This window comes from Sinohyriopsis cumingii, unplaced genomic scaffold (assembly GCF_028554795.1).
Source record: "Sinohyriopsis cumingii isolate HCF-2022 unplaced genomic scaffold, ASM2855479v2 utg001953l, whole genome shotgun sequence".
NCBI classification, from domain to species: Eukaryota; Metazoa; Mollusca; class Bivalvia; order Unionida; family Unionidae; genus Sinohyriopsis; species Sinohyriopsis cumingii.
Window position 1 is genome coordinate 350,635 of NW_028316091.1, and position 19,223 is coordinate 369,857.

At 34.3% G+C, this 19,223-nt stretch overlaps 1 protein-coding gene and 1 long non-coding RNA gene across 3 annotated transcripts in view; both read left to right on the plus strand.

Moving 5' to 3' along the window:
- Positions 1-19,223, plus strand: part of LOC149771308 (uncharacterized) — a 319,229-nt gene that overhangs the window by 187,122 nt on the left and 112,884 nt on the right. The gene's annotated exons all lie outside the window — the stretch shown is intronic.
- On the plus strand, positions 8,269-8,544 carry LOC149771317 (uncharacterized). Its single transcript, XM_089948634.1, has one exon. The coding sequence runs from the start codon at positions 8,269-8,271 to the stop codon at positions 8,542-8,544; it is 276 nt and encodes a 91-aa protein (XP_089804760.1).

A 19,223-nucleotide genomic window follows, 5' to 3' on the forward strand; every position in this document is an offset into this window, starting at 1 on the left:
TTATGACGTTTGAATTCATGTCGTGCATGTAATTGCCTTTTTTCTTTTTCTTTGGCTTTACGTGATATTCATAATTGTTTGTGTGCAATAATTATCTATCTACACCGCGAAAACAATTTTACCCCATACCCAATGTTTGTGATATAATTTGGCAAGAAATTTAATAATTAAAAATAATGGGGACTGCATACAACCATTGATAGAAACATTTCAGACAAAATATCATATGGAAAATTAATTGTATATGTAAAAACAATTAATAGTACTTTAAGTTTAATATATTCACATTCGCACGCATTAATTCATATAGATTTCTAAAATGTGCACCATTTCTAGATTTAATAAATACAGTAAATATAAGAGGTTACGCATATGTATTTAAGGCAAAATGATTAGAAAAAGGTTTTATACTTGGCAGTTCATCTCCTTTACAAACATAATTAAGTGAGCATGCAGGAGAGAGAGTTGTGGAACATTAAATATAAATGACGTATGTACATATAATGAAATGAGTGTGATGCAGAAAACGTGTGTATATTTCCTTCACTACCCATATACCAAACGTGTGTGGCTGTCGAAAATACAAATATCACATATAAATCTTTTCACTGACTTCTGTTGCGTGAATTTTATGGAAATTAGCAACTACTATTGTACACGAAATGCCCAGCATATCATACTTAATGGCGACGCGTGTATTTTATAATGCAATAAAAGAGGTATATAGCAAGTTCTTTCAACACATTGATTTAATACCATCTCAAACAACGTGAATCCAAGTAAAACATTAAATGTAGAGCAGAGAGAAAATGCATACTTACAAATGAATCGGCTAAAATCTTATGCCAAGAAAGTATAAACCTTCATAATATCAAAAGAAAATTAATATTTCAAGAAACTATTCTGTAAAATGTTTACTATGTAGTTTGAATTTCGTACAAAAACACACATATGCAATCTGTGACGTTATTAAAACACTGCAAAAGAAAGATCAAAATATCAGCTTTGGATTGTTTGACTGAAAGACGGAGTATCATTTGATTGACAAAGATTAACAATTATGTCAATCGCATTCTTTTATCCATTGATACATCTGTCAGCATGAAATAGAAAGACTGATTATATATACGTCAAACGGTGACCTTTGCAAAGCATCGGAATTTTGATTATGCCTTCATAGTATGACTAATATTTGACCTCTATCCAGGCTTGTACACAGATTCGGTGGCACATGATAGTTAACAAATGTCTGCTCTGTAAGCAGAAGATGCTGAGTAGCATCTGTCTCCAGCATGAATCCACACTGTGTAGAGACTCGTCGCTATATTTATAATCCGACAATTATGAACTTTCTAGATCATAAAACATTTACACACAAAGGGACATAAGTCAATGCCGGATAAAGCTTTATAATAGCTTAGATAACGAATACAGGTCTATGTCATATGACAACCAATGGTACTTTCCAGAGATTGATACAGCGGAAGGGTACTGATAAATCTTCAAATAATATGGGATATCTTGAATCTATATCTATCCACAGACTCAAATAACATGCAAAGCCTTTGTGCCTTAAATCTATCGAAGTAGCCCCCTGTCTCAAACAAGTATGTGGACATGTCCGTTGTACACGGAAACGAATATGATGTCATGTCCGTTGTAAACGGAAACCATTATGCGGACATGTTCGTTGTACACGGAAAATATACATTAATCAGGGAAATTCTAAAACCAACCCAAGCTTGTACATTGAAAATATAATTTAAGCAGGGGAAAGTTTAAAACAGCCCAGACCTTAACTCAAAGTACAGCAGTACAACGCCATGTTTATACAAACATACTCAGTCCATATAATAGTGAACTAGCTTGTGTCGAATTAAGACATTGTACTTTACTCATTTTGTTGTTGCTGAGTTTAATTATAGTGGCGTGCGCACAGTTGTGTATGTACCACTTTTTCTGACTGCACCGCAGCCTGCTAGTTGTTCCTGGGGAAGGGAATGGCTCCACCTCCCCCATGCTTTTATGGGTTCAATGAACCCTGATAGTTTGGCCTCAATCTGTGGGTCTATAAAGGTCCCTTACAGTTGAATGGGTGGCTGTCATTAGTGGGAAGGAGAGCTCGGGAATGGTCCTGGTTGCTTCACATCGCTGGTTTCTTGTTGCATTTGACTGGTGCATTTTTTTAAATAAATGTTCTAAAAATGGTGGGTGGTGTTCTATGCTGTTTGTAGAGGCTGTTAGTAGAAATCATGTATGAAGAGAGATTTTCAAGGTTATTATAGTATTACTAGTCGAGCTGTTTAAGGTGTGCTTCCTACGTTATGTTATTTATAAGTGTTTAGATATTACCTCTTTAAGTTATTTATTTATTAATGTTTTTAGAGATTGAATGTTATTTATACTTTATTTAGCAAGAGACCGGAGTCCTAGCCGATTACACGGTTTGTTAAGGACATCTAGGACCGGAGTCATAGCTGATTACTCGGTTCGTTAAGGACATCTAGGACATCCGATTTTGCGGTTTCCTTAGTTTTTGATAGGTGCTTCGTAAGTGAATTATTTATTAATATTTTTATAAAATTGAATAATATGTATGGGTTTTTATGTGGGGGCTTCTAGATTTATTTAGCTAGTTACTGTGTCTTTTGGTTTTGTGGGGATAGTAATTATATTTTGTCCTGCTGAGTCTATGAAATTATTTTTATTTTTGCATGCTGATTGTTTATTTGTATTAGAGTCTATAAGTAACTCTGGGTATGTGTGTGGTGATCCAATCTTTTTTTGGTTGTTGATAAATATTTTCCTAGCGGGTTGATATTTTGGGCATAATTTGAATACGTGGTGTAGATCTTCGGTGGTGCAGCAGTTAAAGCAGTTAATAGTTACTGGTTTGGGTCCTATCAACCTTCCAAAACTGCTTGCTAGCTTAGTTTCTCCAGTTATTATCTTGTTTATGGTTTTCTGTTCTAAATAGGTACCCTTAGGTAGCTATATGTTCCTATCTACGATTTTTTGGGTTTCATGGTGCTTTTTACCTTTTGTGGAAGAGTTCCAAAAATCTTGCCATGTTTGGTCTGTATATGTTTGTGCGAAGCTTAGTGCCTCTGTAGAGGTATAGTTAAGCTTGATAGAGTTTTGATCTCCATGTTTGGTTTGTGCAACTTTGTGTGTTGTTTCGTTGCCAGAGATTCAAATGTGCGATAGTATCCACATGAGCTCGTCTAATTGATGTGCTGTGGTGATATCGTTGATTAATTGGCACGCTCTGTCGAGGAATTGTTCCCAGGAGTGTGTATTGCGATTTTGGATCGATTTGATAACTCTTAGGGAATAGTTTATAATGACTGCTTTAGGTATTTGGTTGTCTTTGATCCATTGTATTGGTTCAAGTATAGCCCAGAATTCAGTGGTGTAAATGGAGCAATAGTCAGGTAATCTGGATCCCGTTTGTATATTGAATTCAGAGATGACTATTGCTGCTGCTGTTCTTGGTAGGTTGTTTGTTTTTGATCCATAGGTATATATTTTAACATAGTCCGGGTATTTTTGGCTGATTTCGTTTTACAGTACAGGTTTTACAGTACAGGTTTTAGTAAGTTTTCTTGTCCTTCCTTATTGCCTAATTTGGTAGCTTCAATGTTAATCCTTGGTGGTTTTTGTAACCATGGTGATTTGTTCTGGTCTGTATTGTTTGATACATGTTTTTTAGTAGAGGTATATTTTCTCTTATTTCAAGGATTACTTTGCCACTTGGTGTGATGGGCATGATTTTGGGTTTACACTTATTTATAGCTATTTTGGTGGGATGGTTGTCCGGGTGGGTATCTAATTGAATGGAGTATCGGAGGAGCAGTTCTTGCCTACGTAATGTTAAGGGTAGTTCTCCTAATGATGTTGAGGGGAGTGTTCCTGTGCATAATAGTAAGGCTTTTCTCTGGATAGTGTCAAGTTTTTGTAGTACAGGTTGTTTAGCCGAGTTATATGCTTGGCAACCGTAATCCAGTTTTGATCTAATTAGGGTTTCATATATGTTTCCTGGTTGGATCCCCAGTCAGTCCCTGTGATGTTCCTGAGTAAATTGAGATCTTTGTTACAATTCTGGGTGAGTTGTTCAATGTGCTATTTCCATGTGAGTTGGTTGTCAAAGAACATTCCTAGGAATTTTACTACTGTTACGTATTTGATTAATTGATTTTGTATATAGAAGTTTGGATAGACTGTGTTGTTATTTCGTTTTGTGGGTGAATATGATTGCCACAGTTTTTTCATGAGATATTTTGAAACCCCATTTGTCCACCCATCTCCCGATGTTGTTTAGGCTCTGCTGGATTTCTTTAACTACTGTTTTATTGGCAGGATTTCCATTCCTCCATATGACACTATCATCTGCAAATTATGACAAGTTTATTTTTGTGGAGGCTGCATTGAGATCAAGGTCGTTTACCATTAGGTTAAATAGTAGGGGACTTATTACACTGCCTTCGGTGTTCCATTTTCAAGTGAAAATTCTTCCGAATGGGTGTTGCCTATTCTTGTGGTAATTTTCCGGCCTGTGAGGAAATCGCCAGTCCAGTTGAACAAGCGTCCAGTTACTCCAGCTTGGTTTAATTTAGTCCTTTGGTCCATACTAGGTCGAACGCTTTTTCTAGGTCTAGAAAAACCGCTATGAGGTTGCGATCGGTTTTCCTATGTGCGTTAAAAGCGAGTTTGATGTCTGTTTCCAATCTAAGAAGTTGGTCAGTGGTGGACCGTTTGTTCCGAAAGCCACATTAATTATGGAGAGTAGGTTATTGGTTTCTAGGTGGTGTTTTAACCAATTTGCGATTATTATCTCCAGTATTTTGCAAATATTGTTTGCAAGGGAGATGGGTCGGTACGAATTTATGTTGTTGGGATCTTTACCTAGTTTGGGGATTGGTATTACTATGACCTGTTTCCATTTGGTGGGTAGTTGGCCTTTATCCCATATCCTATTAAAGAGATTATTTATGGCTATTGTTATATTGATATGTAGTTTTATTTATAGATAATGTAACCTAATTGATCCTTACCAGGGGATGTTTCGTTTTTGGATCGTAGGGCTATCTCCCATTCATGTACTGTGATGTCGCTATTTAGGTGAGATTCTTTTGTTCCTTTGTCTTGAAACATTTGAGGTGGGGTTTCCTCCATTATTTTTTTGTGTTCTTGAAAGTTTCTGGTGTGGTTATTCTTGCTACTCATGTTTGAAAAATGCTTCGCTAGGAGGTCTGCCTTATCTTTATTTGTTATGGCATTTTGAATTTGTGATGCTGAGGTAGTTGCTTTCCCTTTTATGGCTTGTATCTTGTCACATATTTGTTTTGAGTTTGATTTTAGACTCAGTTTTTATAGTTTGTTTTAGTATTTTTTCTTTATCATTATATTGCTGGAAGTAGATAGAATGTTTGGTGCGTTTATATTTATTTAAGGCCCATTTTTTGTCTTTATGTGCTATAGTGCACTGTTTAGTCGACAAAGGTACAGGGGTTTTATCTTGGATATTAGTTGTCTTTGGGATGCATCGGTTAGCTGCCTCTATAACTGTGTCTTTTATGTTATCATAATACATATCAATATTTGGGCTTTCTAAGTTATCTGGATTTACTCTAGCTAGTAATAATTGGAATTGGTTCCAGTCTGCCTGTTGGTACCTCCATTTAGGTGGGGTTTCGTTTGGAGTGTATTGAGGTTTTGTCTGAATATTGATTGTGATGCGGAAATGATCACTTCCTAACGCATCTTCTTGATCCACCTACCAATTTGTGATTTGAGCCAATTTTGGGGTAGTGGTGGTTAGGTCTATGGCTGAGAGAGTGCCATCCTCAGGGTTTAATCTAGTGTTCGATCCGTCATTTAAGATGACCAAATTGTTCTCAGTTATCCATTTTTCAACCATTTCCCCTATTTGATCCTTTTTTTACCTCCCCACAATTCACTGTGTGCATTGAAGTCGCCACATATAATTAGTTTGTTGTTGTTGCTATTAGTGATTGATCTTAGTGAGATAAGGATGGCAGGGCAGAAGGTACCCACTGGGTCGTATGCATTTATTATTTGAATGTTTGTGGTTCCTATATGTATCATTACTGACATTATTTCGATGCTATTAATGATGTTTAGGTTAGGGGATACTTCTATTATTTCATAGTAGGTTAGTGTATCTATCAAAAAAATTGCTAGTCCACACCCTTTTTGCCCAATGGGTCTGTTTTGAAAGATTCCCTGGGTATAGCCTTGTAGTTTGGGCAGGCGTTTGTGTTCTTGAGTTATGAGGGTTTCCTGTAGGCAGATTACGTCTGGTTTATGGCCGTATTATTCAGTTTGTTCTGCAGTTCTGATGGGTTTTTACAGATTCCACTGCAGTTCCATTGCCAGATGGTGATTTTATTTTTACTCATGCTAATGGTTATCTTAAAAGTACAACAGTACAATGCAGTGTTTGTATAAACATACTCAGTTAGTATAATAGTTTGCTAGCATGAGTCGAATTAAGTCATTAAACATTACTCATGCAAATGTTTATCTTAAAAAAAACTGGTGCATATATATATATATATATATATATATATATATATATATATATATATATATATATATATATATATATATATATATATATATATATATATATATATATATATATATATATATATATATATATATATATATATATATATATATATATATATATATATATATATATATACATAGATAGATAGATAGATAGAGAGAGATAGATAGATAGATAGATAGATAGATAGATAGATAGATAGATAGATAGATAGACAGATACATAGTATTAGTATATGTGTGCGTGTGTGAGAGTGTGTGTGATAGTCATTGATTTATCATCTTTATCGGTCTTTAATGGATATTGACAGATGTGTCCAGAGATAAAAGACCGGTATGAGTATAAAACAACTTCTCTGTCAACCTTGTAGTAGTCCGTCTTCTAACCGAATCCGAGAATTCGATCTTTCTATAAGAGTTTGTAATAACATCAACAATCGCACAGATGAGTGATGTTATTGGACATTATTTGCAACACGTACAGGGTGAACACCGTACAATATATAATCCATCAATACTTAATTTCTGCTGACATAATGCAGTTTTATATTCTTAACTATTGATAATTGAGTCATAACACTTGTGTATAAAATTAGTAATATTTAAGATCTCCTATCACATAATCGTGTGTAAACATGATGGCAAACATATTTGTTATCTTATCTAAAATATATCTGTCAACCTTAACAAAGTCTAATTAGACATTTAACGTAGAACACGATTTAGGAGGAAATTCGTAATCGTGGAGGAATTCATTTCAGAGAAATAACTTTTCATTACGTGTGCTATTTGAATCGCTATCATCTTTGATAAATAAGTATGCTAGCGTAGTATCCCGGTGTCCATCAAAATCTTCTCTTTCTTTTATTTTTTCATTTCATGATTTATATTTATATCACCCACAGCCACGTGTTTGCATTAAACTTGCCAGAAAGCTAATTCATTCATTCATTAAGTAAGCCAGTATTAAATTAATTATTTAATTTTTAATTAAATAATTAAAATTACAATCAAGTAATTTGTTTATTTGTAATTACTGATTTAGTTTAGAGTGGAAAATGTTTATTTGCTTAAACGTTAGAAAGGGTATTTGGCATAATAGTTATTTTGTTTCTTACTGAATCAATTGTAACTGGATGACATGGAAGACCTAGTATGTATATACGTACCTGTTGATCTGACCAGATGCATCCACAAAATGTTTCATTTGTGACGTCATAATGTTTGCCCATACATCACAAATGTGACTTTTGAATTGAAGGCGAAAAGCCTAACCAAAAGCAGGAGCAGGTGAATGGCGAAAGGAATAAATTAAGTTGTCATGTTCAAAGCTCAATATAATATGAACAAGTTTCAAAATAAAACAATAATTCAGCATTTATGAAGGTAACACACTGAAGTTTGTTTGTAAATCCACGATCAGTTGCAGATGTACTTTCCATTTGTTCATATCATTGTGAAAGCTTACCAACCAACCTGAAATCCTAATGAAGATATTGTTTATATTTTCTCAAGCTACATTTTTCATTCCGATGCCTGCAAAATCCTGGCTCTTTTCTCATTGCCAGAAACCGTAGAAAATGACCACATATCTACTTGGTAAACCATACCCCGGTGATACATTATAATAAACATGAATCTTATAGTTTTGACATCTGTTTTTTGCAGACGAAAATGAAAGTTGCACTAGTTCTTCTAGCCTGCATAGTAGGTGCTGCCATCGCCACATATCCATTTGGATATGGTGGTTATGGAGGCTACGGTGGCTACGGTGGACATGGGCTTTATCGTGGACTCGGTGGTGGATATGGCGGATATGGTGGATTTGGTGGATATGGCGGATATGGTGGATATGGAGGATATGGCTATCCATGGGGAGGATTCGGTGGTTTTGGTGGATTCGGTGGGGGTTTAGGGGGATTCGGCTTCGGCAGACGCTGGGGAAAGTAAGGACTAAAATTCTTTATTCTGTATATACTTTGTATCCAGTCATTTAATGCTTCTGAGACAATTAGCTTCTCTGATCATTTAGTCAATACTAATCTTTCCATTACAGTTCCGTAGGAATCTTGGTATTTGTACTTAAAATCTTCCTATATAAATTGCAAATTCAGGAGAGTTATCCAACGATTCTTCAAAATCATTAATACTTAGTGAGGAAGAAAACAATCTTATTTATAGTAAGGGAAGTGTCATGTGTATTTACGTCGAAAGGTTATCCATCATTATTTGTTTTCATTACTTCACGCAAACGCAAGAACGTATACATAATCAACTAGGGAAGCAAATGATGTTTACAGTTTGGTTTCCACTCCTCATTTTGGAATCTGTTCGTTTGTTTGTTTTGGATTGTTGCTTTTTGCATTTTCTTTTCTACTTTTTCTAAGGAACAGTGTTACAAAATGACACGCGATCCAGTGTTTGATACAGATTATAAATATTTTAAAAAGCTTTATCTGCGGTAACTGTTATGATAACATCCCAATTATAACATTGCGAAATCTCTTGATATTTTGATTTGCATGTGATACAAATATACAATTTAAAAGCAGCCAATTACATTTTGCAAACGTTTCAATTATATACTGATCAAATACTTTCAATGGTGTTCTTAGCTGAAACTTGCCTTCCTCATTCTAAGAAAAGCTTGCTTCCAAGTAGTCACCCGATTATGTTTCAAAATCCGCAATATTTATAAATGTATAATATGTATTACTTTTATCTAACCAATCATAGCACATCGACTATTTTATATAACAAACATGAATTTCTTTTACAGATATTAAGACGACTATATTTATCCGATGATTTAATCTCACCGGAACAAAATATCAACTTCTTGAATCATCCTTTTAGCTGTATTCATTTGTAGAACCTCAATAAAAATCTTTTGCAGAAAACAATACAAATGTTTATCTCTGCTTTGCTGTGGTATATTTAATACACTGGACAACAAATTTTTACAAAAGTCATGTTACTGAAATAAAATTAGTCAATTCTTATCAATTTTTATGTGCTGAACACGAATATGACAGTCAAATTGCAAAATTGGCTCTAGTTTTTTTGTAATCTGCAAGAAATTAATGTTTACATAACGAAATGCATTCCAATAGTAAAAGGTCAACTGTAATAGCCTACCTATAAAAAATCAAGTCATTGACTACATCTTAGATTTCTTCGCCTGTCTCTTGTACAGCTGTTCGGGAGCATCTCTGAGGAGTGTCCAGCAGTAGTCAGCCAGCATTGTAGTGGACCATTTTCCCTGGTATCTTTGTTCCATTGTTGCGATATCTTGATGAAAACGTTCGCCGTGTTCATCACTAACAATACCACAGTTGCTAGGAAAGAAATCCAAATGGGAATGAAGGAAGTGAATCTTTAGAGACATATTGCAGCCAAGTTTCTTAAACTTCATCAACATGTCTTCTACTAGTTCCTTATAGTTTTCTGCCCTAACATTTCCGAGGAAGTTTGTAGAAACTAGGCGAAAAGCATTCCATGCTTGTTTCGCGTCACCTTCCAGCAAGTTGTTGAACCGGTCATCTTTGAAAAGCTCTCGAATCTGAGGACCCACAAAAACTCCCTCTTTAATCTTTGCTTCGCTGAGTAGAGGGAATTTTTCATGCAGGTATCGGAATGCTGGCAAAGTCCGGTCAATGGCTTTCACGAAGTTCTTCATCAAACCTAGTTTGATGTGAAGGGGTGATAGCAAGATTTTCTGAGCCTCAACCAGAGCTGGGTGTTGGATATTCTTCTCTCCAATGGCTACATTCTGCCTGTGAGTCCATTCCTTCCTCATGTAGTGCATTTCCCTTGCTCGGCTATCCCACTCGCATAAGAAACACATGTATTTTGTATATCCTTGCTGCAGTCCCATTAAAAGGGCAACTACCTTCAAATCACCACAGAGGTGCCAGCTGTACTTGTTATACTCAATGGAATTCAGTAGCTGCCTTAAGTTATCGTATGTCTCTTTCATGTGGACAGCATACGCTACTGGAATAGATGGAAGAATGTTTCCATTGTGCAAAAGCACAGCCTTGAGACTCAGTTTCGAAGAGTCCACAAATAGTCTCCATTCTTGTGGGTCATGAGTGATTTTTAAAGCATTCATGAGGCCCTCAATATCGGAACAGAATATCAGATTACTTTCCTTTCTGAAGAAAGGCTCCAATTGCTGGTGGCGCTTTCGATATGCAGTAATTGTGACATCTTCTTCTAGAAGATTCCATTGTTGGAGTCTTGATCCTAGCAATTCTGCCTTGTTCTTTGATAAGTCCAAATCACGAATCAGGTCATTTAGTTCTTCCTGTGTTATTCTGTGTGGGGTTGATGATGCACCACAGTGAAAATCTGGATCACTGCATGCTGATGGACCAGGAGAAGAACAGGTTGACTCACCTTTGTCTTCGTCAGATGAATCAAGAGAATATTCTGCTGGAGGTTCTGGAATAGGAAGTCCCTCACCATGTGGAACTGGTCTCAATGCAGACGGAATGTTTGGGTAGACTATTCTCGACTTCTTTCGCTTCGTTATTCCGCCGGAAAGAGGAGGAACCAAGCAGAAGTAACAGTCATTTAGGTGGTTGCTTGGCTCTCTCCACACCATTGGGACTGCAAACGGCATTGATGACCTTTTGCAATTCAACCACTGTGAAAGCTGTGTTGTACATGTAGCACAGCATATATGCGGAGCCCAAGGCTTGTCTTGGTCACCAACCTTGCATCCGAAGTAAAGATGATATGCCTTCTTCACTTGAGAATTGATACTTTTCTTCTGGTTGGCAAATGTCACTTCCCCACAAATATAGCAAAAATTGTCCGCGGTATTAACACACTTTCGAGGCATTACTGTTCTTTATTGTACGTAAATGGATAAAATAATAAGTTTTATGTAACAGTAGCTTGAACTGTCTCGCACAACGTCTAAAATATTTTAAATGCTGAACCTATCTGATTGGGCTTTATATAGTACACTGCTTACGTCAGCTTCAGCAGCCGCCTGGCATTAGTATAATAGGCCTACACATGTATAGTACACTGCTGACGTCAACTTACTTCAGCAGCCGCATGGCATTAGTATTGCATTGCATCAGAAAATGATGCAATCAACTGTGGATGATGTGAGCATGATGGTATTATGCAATGTTACATCATTATTCCGGATGTTGCTGCAGTCCTACTGGAGAAATTTACACAGTGAAACATAGAAAATGAGGTATATGAATATCTTCAAAACGAGAGCTAATACAAATTTTTCACGGTTATATTCGTGTTCGGCACACCAAAATACTACAGATTAGGGCCTTTTCAAGTCAGTAATGATTTCACTGTTGACCAGTGATATCTGTCTCTGTATCTGTCTCTGTCTCTCTCTCTCTCTCCATGCCAGGCCAATTATATATATATATATATATATATATATATATATATATATGAGGAGATTTTCTCTTTGTCAGATTCTCACATTGTTGTCTTCAACCTTAGCTATCGTTACTGAAAGGGATTAGGCTTTCTCCTGATGATTACCGGCACAACAACACATAAAGATCATTTAGTACTAACGCAATTGGATTAAAGTGCCTTGCACATTGTTAGGTCAATGTAGCCTACTACACTGATCCCACGTTAGGATTCGCTAAATAATTCCGGGTCACTGGACCGGCACGTTAGCTAATGACACGCCCAGGTTACCTATATTTTAATAATATATGTAGTTGCTTATATTTTGGCACATTGTCATCACTATAATAATAATAATAATAATAATAATAATAATAATAATAATAATAATAACATTATTATTATTGATTTTTTGCATTTTTCCCAATGGCTCGTATTATGAAGTCTGAATATTTAATCTGTTCAGGACGTTGCGCACTCAGAATATTCTACTTATTGTGCTTTCATACCAACATATATCGATCAACCTCATGGTTATTGTTAGAAATGGTACATATACGTTAACTAAATGAATTCTGTGAAGTAATATTTTGGTACCATAAATATCATCAACACAAGACTCTTAATTCTCCACTATAAACATATATGTAATTATTTAGGGGCCCCGAGTGGGCGAGTGGTCTAACGCGGATCACTGCCATTTCACCTCTGTCTGCGTGGATTCGAGTCTCGGATTCAGCCAATGTGGCTATGTGAGAAAGCTTGCCAGAAGCTTCTCGTGGGTAGATGGTTCTTTCCGGGGTTTTCTCGGGTTCTTCCTCCACCATTAATACTGGCCGCCATGTGTAGCCTATCGTGTGCTGAAAAATGGCGTTAAACCCTACAACAACAACAACAATTATTCAATTTTCCAAAAATAAACATTAGTATGGATCTATACGTCATTCATATATCAGGAATATTTATAACGCATCAGTGCAATAAAGAATCAAGTTTGACCACTTACAGGACGGAGAATATATATGGTTGCAGTTAAAATCACTTGCGAAATGACCAATTTCTCAATTAGGTCCTACATCCGTTTTTGCAGCAATTTAGGAATCCTACCTCTCTAAAAGTTTTAAATGCATCCATGGATATGCTGTCATATCATTCACTCATACTAGAATTAATCTCACAAAGGAGTGATACCTCACTCACTGCTGCTATTTAATAATGTATAGAAATGTGATGATTTAGAGGGTTTGTGACAACAGATCGGAGTTTAGGTTGAAGATCAAGTTTCTTTAAATATGGATATTAAGATTCCCTCGTGATTTGTTCGATGACACATTATATCAAACTAATAAAACATATATCAACGAAATATAAGTTATAGCGAACGGATCTAAAATGTAATTGTGCAAAAGAGTTAGCACAATATCCGCTGAAAACGGAAGTGAATTTTAGCAGATGTACGAAACCTACGAACTTGATTCAGATATTGTGCCTACACTCTGCTCAAGGTTCCATTGTTATATATTACATAAACATACCTTAGTTTGCGTAAAGATATATTATGTTAAAAATTAACTTTCTATACTTTAAAATGTATCAAACAATTCTGACAAAGATACAAATAATATGCGAGGAAATATATAATAATACACAACTAATTATTGTGCACCTGAATGTAATTGTCCCTAACGATTCAAGTTTATCACAAAATTCTTGCGAATCAATTAAATACATGCAGTGCCGAATATGTAAATATTTGGAAAGACACGCCCACAGGCGTCACAATAATATATTGATACAGATAAGCATCTGTAAGTAAAGAGAACATATGGGAACAATTCGTATATCTAATCATGAAAAAGTTAATTGTAAATTCTCCATTTGTCAATCTATCCATTGTAGGTACAATATTTTCAAATAACTAAATGATATAAAAAAAGTTCTCACCAGGATCCTTTATATTTTCTCCTTTTTGTAAAGAGGAAACATAAAGTGATTCACAAATAGCAGCATAATTTAACTTTACATTATATAGGAATCATGAATAAGGTTCAGGGAGCTTACAACTTTAAAATTTTTCAACTCAGATACGTTTAGTCTGAAAGAACTGCTTGTCTCGAAAATCTGTTTAAATGATGTAAAATCAAATTCTGCAGGGTTTTGTTTCTCCATCATTTAAATAGTTTCTAGAGTTTTGCATTTCTTGAAAGCTATGCATAAGAAAATAAGGAAACACCAAGGGAATTAAATATAATTATCTATGCTAAGGATCAAACAATATAAAGTTAGAATAAACATATTAATGCAAGAAAACACGGGTTTAAAATCCTTTAGAAAAAGGAAAGTATAAGCTCAAATTAAACATATATATATATATATATATATATATATATATATATATATATATATATATATATATATAAATTTTAAAAAACTAAAAAAATTAAAAATTAAAAAATAACACACAATTAATGAATGTCATATATTGTTTTTGAATTTATACCTTTTGATATACCGTATTAGGACGGTGAATCCAATAAGTTTCCTTTAGCAGACGTTCCATCTCAGAATCAGCTTTAACAATAGGTTGGAAGGAGAAATCTTGCAAGGTATGGGAAATTTTGTTAAAATGTGCGGCAACATGAAATGAAAATGATTGATCGATATAATTTTTTATATCTGATCTATGTTGGTTCATACGTTTATATATGTGTTGACTGGTTTGTCAAATATATTGGATGCCAGATATTTTGCACCTTATCAAATAAATAACATTTCATGTTGTACAATTAGTATCACAACGCATATTAAAAGTTTCCTTCGTATTATTACTATTGACAGAAGTATTTGCATTAATAAATGAACAGTGTGAACATCTAGGTCTATTACATTTAGTTGATGATCCTATTTTATATGATGTTTTTTCTAACTTAGTTAGGAAATCTTTAAGATTTTTAGTCCTTTTATAAGCAAGTGTGGGTTTGCTTTCGTGCAGTGTAGCGATAAGTTTAATAAATCCCAATGTTTTTTGATAATCTTACCTACATTAGAAAAACATGGATTATATTCAATAACAAACCAAATGATACCTTCATTTCTACTTTTGATTTTACATTGTAAAGATTCAAGTTGTGTAAGAGAAGATACCTTTTGGAAAGCAGTATTAATGATGTCAATTGGGTAATTTCTATTAAACATATCCTGACCTAACACTGTCAAAGATGATTTAAAAACAGCGTCATCCGAAGTAAATCTTCTGTATCTTTTCGCTTGACTATATTATATCCCATTTTTGCCTGATTTAGGATGGCATGAAGAATATTCAAGATATTGATGAATATTAATGTTTTTAACATGAACCATGGTAGTAATGTTATTAGTTTCATTTTTCACGACATCTACGTCCAAAAATGATACTTTAGTATTAGAGACATTGAATGTAGATTTTATTGTTGGATGTAATTTGTTTAAACTGTCTATAAAATAATAAAGGTCTTCTAATGAATAACTCCAAATCATAAAGACATTGTCTAAAAATCTTAACCATACATGTAATTTTAAGAGACATTCATTTAGAAAATCATTTTCTATTTTCCCCATAAATAAAGATGCATAAGCAGGTGCCATAGGACTACCCATTGCTGTTCCCATTTGTTGGAGATAGTTTGTATTATCAAACTGAAAAAAAGTTTTTTAAATCACAAGTTTCATCAAATCACAAACATGTTCTTTTGATAGTTTATATGTATATTTGTTTTTCTTTTCAAGATAATATTTGCACGCTTCGATACCATCATTGTGTGGTATATTCGTGTAGAGTAAAAACACATCAAGTGTAATAAGGAATGAATTTTCAGTTAGTTTCGATAAAGATTTCAATTTGGTAATGAAATAAAAAGTATATTTGACATATGAAGGCAGTGATTTCATCAGTGGTTGTAAAATGTGATCAAAATATTGCGATATATTATTTGTAATTGAGTTATATGTAGAAATAATGGGTCTACCTGGATATCCTAAAGGTAGTGACTTATCAACCGTTTTATGTATGTTTGGTAAAATATAAAACTGAGGTTTGCGTATTTTATTTGGGAAGATATCTAGTTCATCATATATGGAATACTTGTGTACAGAAATTTGATTAAAATACATTTGCTTATTTTTTCTTTAATTTCTTCAGAAGGATTATAGGAACCTTTTGTGTATTATTCTTCATCATTTAATTGTTTTTCAACTTCTTTAATATAATCCTCCTTATTCATTATTACTATGGTGCTAGACTTATCAGCTTTTCTAATAATAATACTTTCGTCATTTGATAAGGTACGTACAGAATTTAGTTCTTCTTTCGATATGTTTGTAAAATGTTTTCTTTTAGGACTGCTATTTAAAATTCTTGTTTACTTGCTTCAATATGAAAATCGAGATAAATATCTAGTCCACTAGAACATGTAAATGTTGATTCTTTTTTTATTGAAAAAGGGCTTATCTTGTAGATGAAAACTATTTCATATTGTGAAGATGTACATGATTGTGAGAAAAAATCTTTTAAGTTTTGTGTATCTGAAAAATGCTTCTGCTAAATTAATATTATCATGCACTTTGGTTCTCGAACACTATGATAATCCGTTACCTAGAATAATATAATCACTATTAGTTAGAATTCTTGTGGAGTTTTCTTCGCCCCATTTTTACTGCATCCACATAGGTTGCCTTTTGTGTGCTTGGGGCTGCTAGGTTGTTTGCTTGATCATTTTTGCAATTGTTTTGAATGGGTCTATTATTTGTTTCAGTGTGATTTGGGTGATAGGTAATTCTTGCTGTTGGCGATGCTTGTTACATTTCTTTTTCATGTCTTGGTTGTTGGTTATTCCGTGTGTGATTCTTAGTTATTGCACGTTTAGTTTTTACATTGATGAGGTTAATTGACACTGCTGATTTATTTGGTTGTTGATTATCTCTTTTAGATTTTTCTCTAGTTATTTTCGATGCCGATGTTTCTCTTTGTCTAGGAAAATTGTTTTTTTCTCTCTGTAAATTCTGTAATTTTTTATGTTGACTTGATAATAGTTCGTCTTTTTTAGATTCCGTTTTTTCAAAAATGCCAGTATTTTCTTTTATCAATGTTTCTAGTTCATATATATTTTCTTCTAGTTCTTTGCCTATCTTGATCACTCTCCTCTGATGTTCTTCTTTTAGTCTATCACATATTTCCAACGATACTTTTTTCAATAGGGGGTCAATAAATTATTAAAACTTCTTTGATGTTGTATCATTCCCAATATGAACTTTTAATTTTAAACGCAATCTTTTTTCCTATAATATAACTTACATTATAAACCAATCCTGGCCAGCCAGACTCTATTTTATGTTAATCCATTTCCAGACTGAGTCCCATTTTTCCATACATTTAGTATTATAACTATGCCATAAAAATGATATCGAGGTGCTCGGCCCTACGTATAAACACAAAAACATGGTGCCATGCAACAGATTGGTTCCGGACATAGTAATGGCAAAAAACAACATGTTCAACTCTTCATAAAGGTAATCTCCTCCATCCTCAGCTTGCGCTTACGAGACAAAGCATATATGCTGTTTCAAAACTCACATCGCAAAATGTATATAGCAAATGTCAACTCTCCGTGGCTATCACACAACTGAGCAATGGTGAAAAATGTCTAGGGTACATATTCACCGGTGCTACGGTACCTATTTTGGTTGCTGGGTCACATATTCATGGTTGCTATGGTACATATTCTTTGTTGCAAAGATAACTATGAAAAATGTTTTTCTGGGATACCTACTCATGCTCGATATATTACCTATTATTGGATGTACCTAATCAAGTTTGCGAGGGATCCTACTACTGGCTGCTATTATACCTCCTCCAGGATTTTAGTATACCTATTCAAGGATGCTTGTGTACTTATTCAATGTTGCTAGGGTACCTATTTATGATTGCTATGGCACCTATTCATTTATGCTAGGGTACCTATTCAGCACGTTTTTCTTAGGTGCCTATTCATGGTTGCAATGTTATTTATTCTTGTCACATGTTGCTAGGGTACCTATTTGTGGTTGGTAACTATTAATATTTGATAGGAGCTATTCCAAACTTTTGATAGGGTACCTATTCACACCTTTTTAATATGGTATACATATATATTAAAAATTCCTTTTAGGGTAAATATTCATGGATGCAATGGTACCTATTCGAGGTTTCTATTGTTCCTAGTCATTGTTGTATGGGTCCTTATTCATATATGATAGGGTAGCTATTGAGAACTTTTTCTAGGCATACATTTATGGTTTCTAGGGTACATATTATGTTCGCTCTTGTACCTATTCATGGTTAACATTGAACCTGTTAAAAAAGTTTCTTGCTTAAATCGTTTTGGCTGCTTGGGTACATATTCATTGTTGGGAAACCTATTCATGGTTCATAGGGTACGTATTCATATTTGTCAGGGTAATGATGTGCCCAGTCATGGTTGGTTGCTAGGGTATCTATTCGTTACTGCTAGAGTACATATTCAAAATGTATTTCTTGTGTACATTTATAAGGCTTTACAGAGTTATGAAAGTCGATTTCGTTCGCATCCATGAATACATTTTGGAACGAAATTAAAGCAGACATGAAAGTCCGATGAATTGAAGAATAGTTAAGTAAGCAGTCAACCTACCCATTACAGAAGCAAAACGATAAATGTTCGCTGCCTACTCATCTATACGTCGATAATCAAGTAATTTATGTTCCTTATGTACTAAGTAGAACGTATGTTGCACAATCTATTACCACAATATTAGACGTTACTTAAACTTAACGGAACTATTCATTTTAGGAGAGAAAGATTAAGACACAGATCAAAACATCGTGGAAATGCAATACGTATTCAAAGTTACATTCGACCATGCTGATTTTGGATATGATGGATTTGCTGTGACCGAGTGTCATACGCAGTATCGTTTACATAACAGCTTTTTCATTTTTGCCTTGGATGATAGTTTCCTGCAAGCAACACCTTCCTTTCTTGTTCAATTTGCATAGATGAAGACAATGGCATGATACACAGACACTGTAAATTTGAAATATTTCCTATAATAGTCCTATATATTAATTAATGAAGTGACTCGCAAGATTTACAGTATCATTAACTCGTAGTTGTTATATATTTACCGACATAGTATCATCCTCATATGCGAGTTTCAAATTATTGTATCCAGAG

Bases quoted from the DNA above. Each gene is read 5' to 3' on its own strand.
- LOC149771317 (XM_089948634.1), top strand. From the start codon at position 8,269: ATGAAAGTTGCACTAGTTCTTCTAGCCTGCATAGTAGGTGCTGCCATC.